We start from the raw sequence: 15573 nt of genomic DNA, 5'->3' as shown, positions 1-15573 counted from the left end.
ATTGGAAACTGCTTTGTCTGCTATTAAAAATAAATAATTACAACAGCTATAAATTTTGGTTTTGTTGTTATTATACTTTCCAAGGGTGTGAAAGAGCACAAGTGTGGGATCTGTGGCCGGGAGTTTACACTGCTTGCCAATATGAAGAGACATGTCTTGATTCACACCAACATCAGGGCCTACCAATGCCACCTCTGCTTCAAGAGCTTTGTGCAGAAACAGACTCTGAAAGCGCATATGATTGTCCATTCAGATGTCAAGCCCTTCAAATGTAAGGTGAGTCCTTCTCCGTGCTTCAGTCAGGTAAAGCAGGATGATACCTGAAGGAAAGGAAGGTTCTAGAGAGACAGGGAGGGATGTGTGCTACCGATGGTCTCCTTCAAAAAATATGACGGATCTTGTGCATTAAAAAAAAGCACAACAATCAAAATTTAACTCATTTTGAAAACAAATAGTAGAAAATCTAACACAATCTGTGTCTTGTTCTAGAAGAGAATGAATTCTTCATTTTCACCCTAGATTTTTTGGAGGGGACAGGGTGACTGAAAGAGGGGCTGAGTAAGGGATGGAATTTAGAATATATTACACACTGCACAGTAAGTAACAGAATGGTTAAATATTGTGTAATGTTTGAAACAATGTGGGTTGGGGGTGATTTTTTTTTGCCAAATTCCTACAACTTAAATTATGATACATTGTGTTTTAATCAGATTTAAGTGATACCTAAGCACAGATCTAACTCAGTTCAAGTCTGGGAAGACATTCTGATGCCTTACCAGGAAATTTAAAAATGTTAAAAATCAGTGTAATTAGAAATGGAACAGCTCTGCCACACTTTAGTGATGACCCAGATCGACTTCACTAAGCCTAATGGTAGGTTTTCCACCATCAAATTCGAAGGAGTCTTATTCCAGGAAGAGAGTAATCATCACAACTCTTAGGATAATGACAAAGGTAGTTGTGATATTTTGAAAAAAACAAACAGGTATTTTGAATATTACCAGAAAATTACCAGAATTGAGGACACTTCTAAACTTTAATGGATTTATGCAAACAGAGTGCAAAAAGAGCTTTGATAATGTTTAATAGTCTCACTAGACAAGATGCTGGTTTCGTGTCTAGAAGCAGTGCACCACTGAGAGGGAAAGACCTCTGTTAATTCTAACAGGAGATCCATTTCCTCAATCCATTTCTGACAAATTAGTCTTTCCCTTTTTCTTTTCTTTTCTTTTCTTTTCTTTTCTTTTCTTTTCTTTTCTTTTCTTTCTTTCTTTCTTTCTTTCTTTCTTTCTTTCTTTCTTTCTTTCTTTCTTTCTTTCTTTCTTTCTTTCTTTCTTTCTTTCTTTCTTTTTGTAATTTGTCATTTGGGGATGGCATAGCTTTATTTGCATGTCTGATGCCTTAGGCACCTAGATCTGTGTTCTCTGGGGAGATAACATAGTAAAAAGAGGAAACATCGAAGTAAGATAACAAATGAACAGTGAAAGTTTTACTCTCAGAATCAAGCTAGGTCGACCTAAATCTACACCAAGATGGTGTGAGCGACAGCCTGAAGCACTGCTTTATAGATAAGGTGAAAAGAAAGACTAGGATCCCAACATTTAATTACAGGCTAGAGCAACCAAGAGGTTTGTTGTTACTCATCAATTGCAGAAGCCTATGTGGCACACTTCTTTCCACAAAGACCCCCATGTAGTTCATGCCAGTTTGTCTGCCTGGGTCCCACTCTCAGCTCCCTCATCATTTACATTCATATCAAAGGTGTATTCAAAGCCATCATCCCTCTCCTCATAATGCCTATTTCTCACACATGTAGTTGTTCTAAATCTCAGTATACTCCAATCATCTGTAAAAATCAGTACGGCCCAGACATGACAAAGCTGAACATGCATCTTGAGACCTGAACTACTCGACTCAAGGGAAGAACCAGCTTTTACTTCCACATTTGCTCAACCAGCATTTCCTACAACTGGTTTTTGTGGGTTTTTTGGGCTCTTTGGCCATGTTCTGAAGGTTGTTCTTCCTAACGTTTCGCCAGTCTCTGTGGCCGGCATCTTCAGAGGACAGCACTCTGTTAGGAAGAATAACCTTCAGAACACGGCCAAAGAGCCCGAAAAACCCACAACAACCATTAGATCCCGGCCGTGAAAGCCTTCGCGAATACATTTCCTACAACTGTTCTCCAAGGAACACTGTGCCATGCTCCTCCTCTGGAGCATGCCAGGGTGAAAAAGAGCCCCCCCTCTGTCTGTCTGTCTGTCTGTCTGTCTGTCTAGCTGTCTATCTATCTATCTATCTATCTATCTATCTATCTATCTATCTATCTATCTATCTATCTATCTATCTATCTATCTATCTATCTATCTATCTATTTACTTACTTACTTACTTACTTACTTACTTACTTACTTACTTACTTACTTACTTACTTACTTACTTACTTACTTACTTACTTACTTACTTATTGAATTTATATCCCTCCCATCTAGTCAATAGACCACTCTGGGAGGCGTACAACATATAAAACAAAAAAAAAATTAAATATAACAATGATATAAGACATCATGCCCTCTCTATGTGAAGGGCCTCCATGGAAAGGGTTTCCCATTGCACACAGAGTCTCCATGCGCATCTCTCCTCTTCTGTCTGTTGCTCTCCACATGTAGGAGCAGGGTCAGAAAGGGTAAGGGTAGTGTACTCTGCCACCCCCTGCATCAGTGCAGTTTAATCCTGTTGCTTGAATAGGTTGGTCAGTCTGTCTGTCTGCGCACATGCACGCGCACATGCACACACACATGAGGCATGACCTAGTTATGCATTTCTTTGGTGCTGATGTCCTTACCCTAAATGAGAAATCTTTGAAACCGGAATCAAAGACTTTATCATTTTATTTCCTTTCAGTTTTACTTCTCATCTTGAAATTGCATTTTCACAGCACTTAGTGTAATTGCTAGTCTGCTCATGATAAATATATCTGACATTTGCGTAGCACATTTCATCCCAAAGGAAGGTCAAGGATGCTTAACAATTTGATATACCGGTTAAACACGAATCAATTCATGCATGCTGCACTTTTGATCTGTGCAAAAACACAAAGGCTGTCTGTGCTTTAAAGCAGGAAGTATCTAAATTGGATAAGGCGGCATCATATCTGAAACAATATTAAATTAAATGTGTTAAAACATCAGCTTGACTTGTCTAACCATGTCATAAAAATCAGTCTCTCGGAGATGTGCCTCTGCTTTTTCACATAAATCACCCAAACCTTATGGCAAGTTATAGAAGAATATGCATGTGAAATCCTACTCTTTGCCCATGTCAGCAACAATATCCCCGCTTAATTGGTAGAGTTACCTCCAAATAAGCTGTTGTCCTCTAACTCCACCACTGAACATTTGCTTCTCAAATAGGGCAGGAAGCTATTTAGCAAAAGCAGTAAATACTGTTAAGATGAATTTACATTTTAGGTTCCAGTATTGAAGGATAAACGGGCATGAGCATTTCATCTTGGCCTAGTAAAAGGAACACAAAATACTGTATTAATGTCCTGCATCTTCCATATGGAACAAGGCCATATGAAAAGTTATGCAGTTTGTATGCATGTCATAGTAACTTCTACAGTGGCCTAAGATATTTTGCTGCCTGAGCTGAAGGACAAGAGATTGCTCCTTCCCATTTCATCTCCCACATGCAACTAAATCACCTGTCAAATTCTACTTCAATGATGAAATTTGTTTGTTTAGTTGTTTGTTTGTTTGTAAGCTGCCTTTCTCCTGATGAGGGCACTCAAGGTGGCTCAAAAAGTTAAAATCAGAAAAATTTAAAACACTATGGATTATACAATTAAAAAACAATTAGACTATAGTAATAATTAAAAATACATTAAGTGATCTAAAAAACATTTCATGCAACAACACCCTCCACTGCCCCAAATGCAACAACAACATCTCCTGCCCCAGAGGGCAGCAGGCTAGCTTAGGAGATTCAAGGCAAGCCACACAGTACATATGGTTCTGTCCTACTACAGCTCACCCTTAATCCTTCCCTTCTAGCCATTGGTGCTTAAGTCTGCTTAACAGTGAGGCCAGCACTGAGTAATGTGCAACTGTGCATATCCTGTCACTCAGCAACCAAGGGCCCTTTCACATAGGTAGAAACATTCCCCAATGGGCCTAGCATACTACCTTTCAGAGTCTATGGCTACACATTTACACACCAAGCATTACACAGGCTATTAAGATGTGATGGGGTAATAAATAACCTTGTAGATAAGTCTAGATTCCCATGTGATATAGATCTCTATTTGTGTCCTATTTGGTCAGTGCTGCAGTGTTTGTATCCTGTGGCAATGGAGGACTTCCTACATCTCTGTGATAGCCCATGGTTTCCTTACCACCTCACAGCACCTATACGAGCTCTCTGTTTTACATGTCGTTGTTTAGCCGTGCCCGACTCTTTGTGACCCCATGGACCAGAGCACGCCAGGCTCTCCTATCCTCCACTGCCTCCCGTAGTTGGGTCAAATTCATTCTGGTAGCTCCGATGACACTGTCCAACCATCTCATCCTCTGTCGTCCCCTTCTCCTCTTGCCTTCACACTTTCCTAACATCAAGGTCTTTTCCAAGTAGTAACTCTTTATACAGTATAGCTACATAGAGGTTCAATTCAATTATTAGTCGTAACTGGAGTTAGGACTAATAATTAGACTCCCATCAATCATTAACTTAGTAGGTCCCATTCATTCAGTGGCAGTTACAAATAACCATTGAATTTAGCCCTTTATTGTATAAACTGCTTGGTTATACAGAGTTGGCACCTCAGCTGTTCTGAGGAGCCAGCTACCATGGCCCAAGAACACTGGCAAGAGCCTTCAGAGTTTCTCTGGTCCTGCTTTACACTACAGTATTTTCTTTCTAGTTTGTTGATCTCAAGAGTTGCCAGACAGCTGGCTGGGTCAAGCATTCTGTGCCAGAGGTGGTGCAGGAAATTTAGATGGCATCAGGGCACTGCCCTTCAGTGCTGCTTGAAACACTGCTGCCACCAAAAAGGGCCATGGCTGTCAAGCCTCTCATGGCTTGCTGATGGAGGAAGGACCCTAGAAAGCACTTTTCCTCAGTCCTAAAACTGGCCCTGAGCTTACGCAGACAACATACACTTTTGACCGCTTAATGTTTTGAAGTACTTTAATATGTAAAATAGCTTTTTGGAAAAAAATGATATTCTGTCCACTTTTACGAAACTGAGTTTGAGTCTTTTGGACAAAGCAGCACAAAAATCTAATGAACCAATCAAAATGGTCTGGTGTGGGAGGCCCTGTTCTAACCACCACCTATGCCATTCTAAATGTGTGTGTGTGCGCGCGCGCGCGTTAATATGCTAATTTTGTTCTCTGCACTAGCGTTAAACTATACAGTAAAACTCCAGTTAGAAAGGACAACTGGTAAATTACAAAAATAAATGGTTGAAAGAGGGCGTAAATCAGAAAGAAATCGAGACAGCCTGTGGATTTCAGAAAACAGCGAATTATCCAAATTATCCTAAGGATTTGCTTTTGGCGTCCTTTTTCCCGTGACTGGAAGGTCCCCTTGAGGAATCTGGGCTTAGCTAAAGTCTTTTTGGCGGGCATTCAGTAAGTTAAGGCAATGACCAGATAGCCACTTTTTGGCACTACGCTCCTCCTCAGCAGAAGGAAGGATATAGCTGTATGGCCGCTCGCTTAACAATGGCCTGTGTATCCCCAGGGAATGGCCTGCAAATAGATTTCATCTTGCTTTCTCTTGTACTTTTCTGAGCTTCCTGTTTTCTCACGGTCCTTTTTGGACAGTTTACAGTCTTTCTCCCTCTCCCTCCCTCTCTCTTACTTTCAGGAAAGGAACACCCTTCTTATTAAGCCTTCTCCCTCTCTATCTTTTTTTAAGAAGAAGAATACAGGGGAAGGACAGCACAGCAGTGGCCTTTCTGCCTCACGGCAGGCTGCAGTTTTCTTTACTTTGTTCCTCAGAGCAAAAGAAAACACTCGGCTTTCCTACCAAGCTAATCACAACCACACAGAGGACGTATGTGGCCAGAGAGCAGAAGAAAACCTTTGTTACTCATGTTTCCTCACCCATTTGGTCTTTTCTTTCAACAAGCCTTGCTACCTGCTGTCTTTCACATTAGTCTGCCCAGATGTTTCATTAAAAAGCAACAATAAGACACACACACACCCAATCAATCTTTGCTTCCAAGTGTTGCCTCCAGCTAATGCAAGAATGCAACTGAGGCGGCTCTTGAGCACATTAATTATGTTCCTTAAAAATAACTCTGGGCCATTGACTCAGTTCTACTGTCACTGCTGGCAGAGGCTTAAGAACCTTTATGTCCATATTGGAAAATGGTAAAACTTCCTTCCTTCCTTCCTTCCTTCCTTCCTTCCTTCCTTCCTTCCTTCCTTCCTTCCTTCCTTCCTTCCTTCCTTCCTTCGTTTGTTTGTTTGTTTGTTATGACAGCTCTCATGTGGGCAGTTGGTTGGTACATTGTGGTCCCCAAAAGGAAGTTTTCCAAGCTCTGGGAAAAGATTACACTTATTTGCATGGGGTCTGAGTTCTTTAATCTATTGTTCCAGTTTAACATAGCTTCAACGTACAAGGGTGGTGGATGTGCACTAGGTTTTATTCTGAACTTCATAAAGCTATCCAAGGTGTTGAGCTCTGTCCCCCATCTCAAAAAACTCCTTTAAAGTGTGGAGTGTATTTTTTGCCCCTGTTAAGTCGGAGCCACCAGCCTTCACTGGATTTCCTAATACTTTTTATAGCCATCTGAACCAAAGGACATCGGCATATATTGTAGTTGTTGACAATACTAGATCTTGCATAAAATGGAAATGTATCAACCTCACCATCCACATCAGTGAGTGTAGAGTAGGGTCTGCATTTCTATAAAAGCAATATTGACATTTTCATCCTCCATGAGATGAGAGGTGGCTGGGCAGAAAAGAAAATACACCATGGAACTGTTAAGACAGGATATCCTTCTGCCATTATTTGGTGAACAGAAGAGCAACCTTAACATCTGCTACATGTCAACAAGGGAAGAGTGCCCTCTCAGCTGTGGTGCTGCAACTATATACCTCCCCATGGACATGCAAATGGTGCCAACTCTGCAATTGTATCAGCTCCAGTGCCATTTTTTAATTATTTATGCATTGTTATTTGGCCAGACCGTTTTTTTCCCTGCTTTATTGTGATTTCCTGCTTTTTTGTTTTATTTGGCTTTTATTTTATATTTTAAAAATATTACAGTGGGATCCTGTGGCAACAAGACAGTGCCCTGGGGGTCATAAGGCAGACTAAAAATCACAGATTAAAGTTAGTGATTCAGATGTGATCTTGGAGGAGGAGAACTTAACTTGCATCCCCCCCACCTCACCATTCCCCTTTGGGAAGATGTGCATCCTTCACCACTCTGATACAAGAGCTCCTATACTGGGAAGGGACAGTCACAGGAGCATAAAATCCCTGGAATCGGAGAAATTCTGCATCCTTGGATTGTTTAACCTAATTAAGCTCCATACTTAGAGCAATGTCGCAGACTGTATGAATTCATTCCCTCCCACTGAAAACGATAAATGAAAGCAACAGGAGAGGGGGAATTCCAAAACAGTTACATTTCCAAAATCTGATTTGCATCAAACCTCCTTCTTTTCCATAGCATCCAAAATCTCTGTGTGTATATGTGTGTGTTTCACAACAAAGAGGACAATCTACACACCCAAAAGAGCAAAGGCACTTTTTAGGGACTCTTAGAAAATGCTCAGTTGTGAAAAGAATGGGTCTGGGTGGGGCTATATTGAATCACAGAATACAGAAGCATGGCCAAATCAAAGATTAATGAAGAAATAGAGGCGTCTTGGTGCCTGGAGAGGAAATGCAGAAGCGTCCTCTTCATCCGTTTTATTTTCCTGCAGCATTCCAGGCATTCTTTCCCTTATTAGTAGAAGTCCAGATTCTAACCATCTCCACAGAAAATGGGAAAACCATCTCCTTGAACCAGGCAGCACTGAGTGAGGGAGAAGTACAAAGCTTGCTTGCGTTTCAAAATGGGGTTGTAGAATTTCTTACATAATAGATTGCAGTGCAGTGAGCCTAGATTTGCCCATGGACAAATTCAGATAAAAATCCTTAGTTTTTATATTATGTTATGTTTTCAAGGGTACCAGTAAATTAAATTGTACCCCCCCCCCTTTTGTTTTAAAAACATCTATTTTGTGGATTTCCAGATCCAAACCTCAAACGGTTTCTGTAGAATAGACTAGTAGCTGCCATTCTCCCAGAACTTGTTGCCTGATCCTTAATAAGGTGCACCAGACATGAAAATAATATTTGCCACATTTTAATATAAACACAGTCCCTCTATTTTGGAAGGTATTCAGCTACAATGACAGGTATGAGTTTGGTCTGTTATAGACTGAGTCCCCAAATTAAATGGCCATCTACATTTAGGGTCAAACTCCGCCTTACAAAGAGCCCATCGTTAAAAGAGGGGCTTCCTTAAGTATTCATTGTGTGTGATTGTCTCAGCAGGAGCTTTCTTCACCTGCCATAGTTTGCAAATTCGTTTGTTTTGTTTTGTGACTGGTCTTTAGAACATAAGCACATTCTTTGCTTGAAAGCTAGGCGTCTCAGGCATGCGATTCTTCCCATCTTTGATGGCAACACTAACAGGACTTCAGCTCAATTCTGATTCGCTGAAAAACACTGGGGGCAATTTTATTTCTAAAATCTCTTGGCATTCTTCATGTTTCTGAGTTCTTGTTCTTGATCGTCTGCCAAGGCTTCTGCTCAATGGCCCAACAGACGTTATAAAGGACTTTAAAATATGATATCAACAATATAGGATATCATATTGGCAAAGCGCTTTTCATATGACAACACCAATTTTAAAGCCGACTTTTCAGTCTGCAGAAGCCTCCATATCTCACTTTCCTATGCTGCACTTTCAGCCAGTGTGATATCACGGCTGGATGTTAGTCATGGATAAAGAAAATCTGGGCTTAATGAATCATGAGAGGTGCTTGAGTCAGTCACTTTATTTCGCCCTATGCAGAATTATCGTGAAGATAAAGAGGAAGTAGGAAGAAAGCTATATACTTGAGCATTCTGGAGGAAAGATAGGATGAAAATGTAGCTTGATAAGTAATTGAAATTCAATAGGTCTGTTTACTCATATATCCAGACTTAAGGAAGGAATAGTCCTGGACCCCTGGTGGGTCTATGCAGAAAGAAAAAATGGCTGAATTGTTTTTTTTTAAATAGTCACAGTTTTTAAATGCTAAGCTGCAGAACTCTCCAGAAGCTGTCTCCACTACATTAGGTTGTGCTTGAATAAAACAAAACAATCTATTCTGGAAAATCTCCTTCCATAATAAATCACTTTGTCATTGGTCTTTCAACAGCTGTGCGGAAAAGAATTTAATCGGATGCATAATTTAATGGGGCACATGCACTTGCATTCAGACAGCAAGCCATTCAAATGTCTCTACTGTCCAAGTAAATTCACCTTGAAAGGGAATCTCACAAGGCATATGAAAGTCAAACATGGCGTCATGGAAAGAGGATTTCGTTCTCAAGGTAAATAAATGACATCTAAGCTGATTTTGCATGAGATTCAGTGATACAAAATCATCTAAGCAGCATCTGAAAAGTGGTTGGATATCAGAGTTAGGCACTTTATGTACCTATTCAGAGACAGATCTGTTTTTAGGGAGAATTAGGTGGCTACTTCAGGCTCTGGTGTCATAAATGACACCTTCCATATGAGCCTACCCGGCAGTTAAGATCTAGCCAGGGGGCCCTTTTGAAAGAGCCATCCCTCAAGGAGGTAAGAGGGATAGCTTGTAGACAAAGGGCCTTTTCGGCAGCTGCCCCCAGACTATGGAATGCCCTCCCGATTGAGATTCGTCTGGCGCCGACACTGATGACATTTCAGTGCCAGGTCAAAACCTTCCTGTTCCAGAAGGCTTTTAACTGAAATAATATTAGCTGTGGGTCTGATGGCAATTTTATATATACGTATTTTAATTGTATTTTAATTGTTACATATCTTTATTGTATTTTAAATGCTGTAAGCTCCCAGAGACCTTTGGGTAGTGTGGGCGGCTAATCAATCAATCAATCAATCAATCAATCAATCAATCAATCAATCAATCAATCAATCAATCAATCAATCAATCAATCAAATCAATCAATCAATCAATCAATCAATCAATCAATCAATCAATAAATGAATAAATAAATAAATAAATAAATAAATAAATAAATAAATAAATAAATAAATAAATAAATAAATGGTATGAAATTGCTAGTTCTTTATTTTGTTCTCATTGTGTTTGTGCTCATTGTGCATGCGTGTGTACATGCATATATAAAACTACACACACACATTTATATTTTTAAGATGTGCATGAACTATCTGGGTAGCTCAGGGGGTTAGGTATCTGGCTGCAGAGTCAGAGGTTGGGAGTTCAATTCCCAACTGTGCTTCCTAAGAAAAGAACTAGTCTGTGTAGCCATGGGCAAGCTCCACAATCCCAGGGTGTCCCAGATGAAGGGAATTGTAAACCACTTCTGAATACTGTCTACCTTGAAAACCCTGAAAAGGGTTGCCGTAAGTCAGAGCTGACCTGATGACATGCAGTTACGTATTATTGTAAGACGTGCACAGGTCAAAATCAAGGGTACCTGTGCATTGCTGGTGCAATCACAGGGTGGAACAAAGAGCCCAGAGACATTAAGAGGACAGAGCAACATCTCCATGGGTCTCTCATGTAAAATCTGGCATTCACACATCATAATTAAGATTTTATTTTATTTGTTTATTTAATTAAATGTTTAACCTGCCCATCTAGTGGCATGCCACTACTCTAGGCAGCTTACATGGATAAAAACATAAAAACACCTAATCCCCAACCAAACAAATATAATTTAAAAAATAGCCGCCACCCCGCAAACATCAATACCAATCAAAAACAAATTAAAAATAAACAACATCATAGAGAATCATAAGGGAAGAGTATACAGAAATGCTTCTCTAAAGAGATGGGTTTTAATTGACTTTCGAAACAGTGATTTGGAAAGTTTTTTCCCCTTTCTATTTTTTAAAAAAATCTCAATTTGTTACCAAATTATACAACTTTGTTGTTGTAGTATCATAAAACTGAGTCATACACATAATTTTCCTCAATAATCTAAAAACTAGTGCTAAGTTATGGGGAATGAATGTTGCTTTCACAGTGCTGGAGATGCCAAGCAAACCAGCAGAAAATCCATTTGCCACCCCCTGTCCCACCGCTTGCAAGATAAGCACATAAACAGACAGAAATGAATTATGAAACAAATGCAGACTTGTGTATATACCTGTTAACTAGTTAATTGTTTTTAAAATTCTCCTAGGACTTGGGAGGGAACGAATAAGAACATCACAAACGGATGTGTCCAGGGAGCTGGAACAGGAAGAGCCCTTTGATCTGTCCCGAAAAGGCCAAGGCAAAGGACTTCCATTTCATTCTGATGGTGAGAGTGCCAAAGGAAGCTCGTGCCACGAGGAAGAGGAAGACAACTTCTATGGGGCCGAGCGGTACAGCCCTGAGATGTTCCATAGCGACAAGCAATACTCCAAGCAGGCTCTTCCCAGCCAATCACACCACGGAATGAGAGAGTCCTATGGTGATAGGAAAGAGAAAATGCAAAATGGAAAACTTGGGGAGAAGAAAGAAAGCCAAAGGGAAGAAAAACAAAGGGAGAGGGACTTTGTGGGCAACAGTGAGGAACACGTGAGCTTTGGTCACTTTGAAAATAATAGACTCACTCAGTCTTTCTCCGACTACCTATACTTTCAACATAGAAACAAGAGCTTAAAGGAACTGCTGGAAAGGAAAATGGACAATCAAGCTGTGTTTCTGGGTATCTGAATGAACACGTATTAACTTCATTCATCAGTTCCACTAACATGAAATGTAATTGTCCAAGACCGGCATATAATAAAATCAGAACAAGCACAAATAAGGAGATACGTATAATTTAAGATAATTTTCACTTGTCTTTCAACTATTAATTTTCTCTGTTTATGTAATTATGTGATTGATGCTGATCTAGCCCCACGGCAAGCCCTGCCCACCTCTCAAACCCAACATCCGTGATGCACAAAGATGTCTGAAAGAAAGGACATATCTCACATGTAGCCTTCCTCTCAAGGTTCCAGACTGTGTGGAACCTGAATGGTGTAGAGTTCTAATCCCACAGGCTTTGCGTTTCATATGTTCACAGTCAATGTACGTTGTTTTTGTTTGTTTATTTGTTTTTTGGGGTGGGGCACAGGTTGGGGAGGCATGTGACATCAGAAGAAGGCTCAAAAGTAAAAGCCTTCTTCTTCCTGATTGCATGGAACTCCCTCCATACATATAATCTGCGAAAGGCAACTTGACAATAAATTGAGATGTAAAAACTTTTTTAAAAAAAGGAAACCAAACTTCAGAATCACCTCTTTCAGGTGCTATCTTTTACTCTATTGCAACACGCTTCTGCCAACATAAAACCAATTTCTTCTTTCTTTCATATAGCAATTCTGAATCTCTAGCCAGAATTACATTAGTTGAAGTCTATAGAATTGGTACATGCCCTACAAGTGTCCGTGATCTTTTTACTATAATTACCAAAGACACATTTTTCCTCCTTAGCAATAATTCAAGACTATCAGCTTTCACAATGCTGACCACCTACTGGAGGAGACAGGCGTTCTTTAACTTTGCCCTCATACTTGCTCAATCCAAGATGAGGTGATTGGCATAGCATTTGCCCAGTGCAAGATCTAAAGCAAATATATCGGTGCCTTTAAGTTGTTTTGGGACACAATATCAGTGCCCTTGCTGCGCTAGATAAAATGGGGGGGGATCCTGATTGTGATGTGATCTCAGGGGTGGGGAACACTGCCACATTATCTGCTCTAGCTCATTTGTTCCAGATCTTCCAACAGATCAGGTTAATGTTGCACTTGACCAGAACTGAAGGGAGAAACAAATGTTATAGAAGGCATGCTAGTGTGGGATAGACATGTCTGAGGCGGTCTTTCATGTCTGAAAAATCAGTCTTCAAAGGAATCCTGTATTTAAGTCATAAAGATCAACCACCAACCCCCCCAAAAAATCAAATTTGCAAACTCCAGGAGCCACAAGCTCCTGCTATGAAACACACAATCAGTTCTTATGCATTTTCCTCTTCCAGTTTGGGGTTTTTAAAATAATATCTGCTTCTGCCTTCTTTGGTGGATCTAAATTGTGTGTGATCTAGCACTAAGACCTACTCTTTTCCAAAACTGCTGAGTCCTCACCAGCTTGCTCCTATGAATATTGTGCATAGTGTAATTGAGGGTCATCACATTAAATAATTGTTTAATTAAATGGAATCAAATAAGGGAGGGGAAGTGAGTGATAAAAGAGATCAGAAGGAATTTAATCTCACCCCTTCTTTTGATCTCTGGTGAGCCCTTCTTTTGAAAGTGGTGTTTGTCTTTAGGGGGAACTCATCCCTAATGAGGACTTTCTCAGGATGGGAGCAGAGGAAGAAGGACTAAATTATCCCTGCAGATGCCAATAAGGGATTTTTTGCATTTGGGATAACAATCAGCCACACTACCTCCATTACTATATTCTTTGTTTTAACATGCATGTTAAATATCAAAACACACTTAATGCCATGTCAACTTTGGCTCTCTGTGTCATGGTGGGGACCATGTGTGTTCCACATGAAGTCTTCATGACCAGATTACACCAGTTTTTTTTTTACTACCTGACTGCAAAGGGGCCGAGGTTTGCACTTCTGCACTTATTGTAACTGATATGCCTACTTCGCAGAGGTCTGTGGGAGTTGTACCTTCAGACCTCTTGAATGGGCTTGCCTTCTCTAAAAGAAGAATGTTCACAACATGGCAGTAATCAGTATTCTTTGTGGGAAGCCATGAATGTGTGCAACTTGACAACAAAAACCCACAATGTAAATATGGGCCTAAACTCAATTGTTAGTTCCAACTTGAGGGCCCCACTGGAGTGATATAACTTATAGAAATGTTGACCAACAGCGTTGGAATTGATTGAGTGGCTCACTCTAGCTGGCTATTCAGTAACTGCCTTCGGGCCTTTCTTCTAGAGATGCTTCTGAAATGTTTAGCAGAATTGAAGTGAAAAAGTAGTGCACAGTACATTCTTTCTGAGAAGCTAAGTCAGATTCTGAAAGGTACAGCAAAGTAAAGCAGGCAAGTGGAAAATTCAAAGGAAATATTGATCATAGCTCATGATGAAAGGATGTGGCTAGGACAACAAAAGGTATCAGTAACATGATGATCGATTAACAAATGAGTTTGGCCTTAGAACAGCTGACTCAGGAAAGCTGAGATGCATTTGAAGGCTGGCAAAAAGGAAAGACCTCTGCACCCGGTGCACAACACAAATAGTGATTATTTGAAGTATTATTTATTTGTTTCAAATTGACAATACTGTATATTCTAAGTAAGGCCTTTGTTTACAATCTTATTTACATCTTTATGTTAGGGAAAAAATTATACATCCCCCCAATGAATTTAAGGATGAAATTGTTCTAGATGGTTGTGCTACTAATTTTTTTATGTTATATCTACATTATTTTTCGTGAAGGTCAAGTGAATTCCTGTTGCTGCCTCCCCGCTATTCTGCTGAGAGTGGTTTTTTTAAATCAGTCCTCCATTTTGTGCAGCTTATTCTTTCCACAGAAAATTATGCACTTGGCTAGGGATGGAGCAGATCTAAATTATTCTTTGTCCCTGTTACTCTACTGACCCTTTTACCGTTCCTCCATCTTTATGCCTCTAACTCTTTTCCATGCTAGTTCTGCATTTGATTCTGTAGATTTTGCAGCTCTAAAAAGTGCAATTAAAATGCAGTATTTATTGTTCCAAGAAAATTATCCAATAATGTCTTGCAATGTGTTCAATGACATGCATAGATGAACACGTATCAGCATTAATGTTTTGTATTCTTGTATCTGTATACTGAGGTGTGTTTGTGTGTGTGTGTGTGTGTGTGTGTGTGTGTGTGTGTGTGTGTGTGTGTGTGTGTGTGTGTGAGAGAGAGAGAGAGAGAGAGAGAGAGTTTTAAACACTTTACAAGGGGACTCCAACCAAAGTTTCAATATGCTTCTTGATAACCAGTATCTGATCTAAAAGTTATGTGTCAAATATATTTTGTTAATTTAAAACAAATAAATAATTATACACCAAAGGTGCTGCTGCAGTTTTTGCCAGGTCCCAATCTCAAAATCTTGATTGTCTCTGATATATTAATGGCCCTGGAGGTCTCACAATTGCATTGCCACATGCTCACCACTTGTCCAACGAATAAACACTTCCAGGACAGAATCTACTTGGCTTTTCTTTTCTTTCTTTCTTTCTTTCTTTCTTTCTTTCTTTCTTTCTTTCTTTCTTTCTTTCTTTCTTTCTTTCTTTCTTTCTTTCTTTCTTTTGATGGAGAGATCAGAGACTTATGACATTTTTACAGCATTTTGATCTATA

At 39.8% G+C, this 15573-nt stretch overlaps 1 protein-coding gene and 1 long non-coding RNA gene across 3 annotated transcripts in view; one reads left to right on the top strand and one right to left on the bottom strand.

Moving 5' to 3' along the window:
- The window catches only part of ZNF366 (zinc finger protein 366), a 31397-nt gene extending 16114 nt beyond the window's left edge, over window positions 1–15283 (top strand). For both annotated transcript variants that reach the window (XM_020790221.3, XM_020790223.3), the window contains 3 exons: window positions 85–276; window positions 9434–9608; window positions 11430–15283. In XM_020790221.3, coding sequence (XP_020645880.3) covers window positions 85–276; window positions 9434–9608; window positions 11430–11947 — 885 coding nt within the window. In that variant the 3' untranslated portion in view covers window positions 11948–15283. The remainder of the gene's footprint in view (window positions 1–84; window positions 277–9433; window positions 9609–11429) is intronic.
- Window positions 1316–3481, bottom strand: LOC144587064 (uncharacterized). The gene is made up of 2 exons (XR_013542232.1): window positions 3354–3481; window positions 1316–1424 (listed from the first exon to the last, which is right to left on the bottom strand). It is a non-coding gene; the product is annotated as an uncharacterized LOC144587064 (long non-coding RNA).
- Window positions 15284–15573: the final 290 nt, after the last annotated feature.

This window comes from Pogona vitticeps, chromosome 2 (genome assembly GCF_051106095.1).
Source record: "Pogona vitticeps strain Pit_001003342236 chromosome 2, PviZW2.1, whole genome shotgun sequence".
In the NCBI taxonomy this organism is placed as follows: Eukaryota; Metazoa; Chordata; class Lepidosauria; order Squamata; family Agamidae; genus Pogona; species Pogona vitticeps.
The sequence above is the reverse complement of the archived record's forward strand: the minus strand, read 5'-3'. Positions and strand labels throughout refer to the sequence as shown.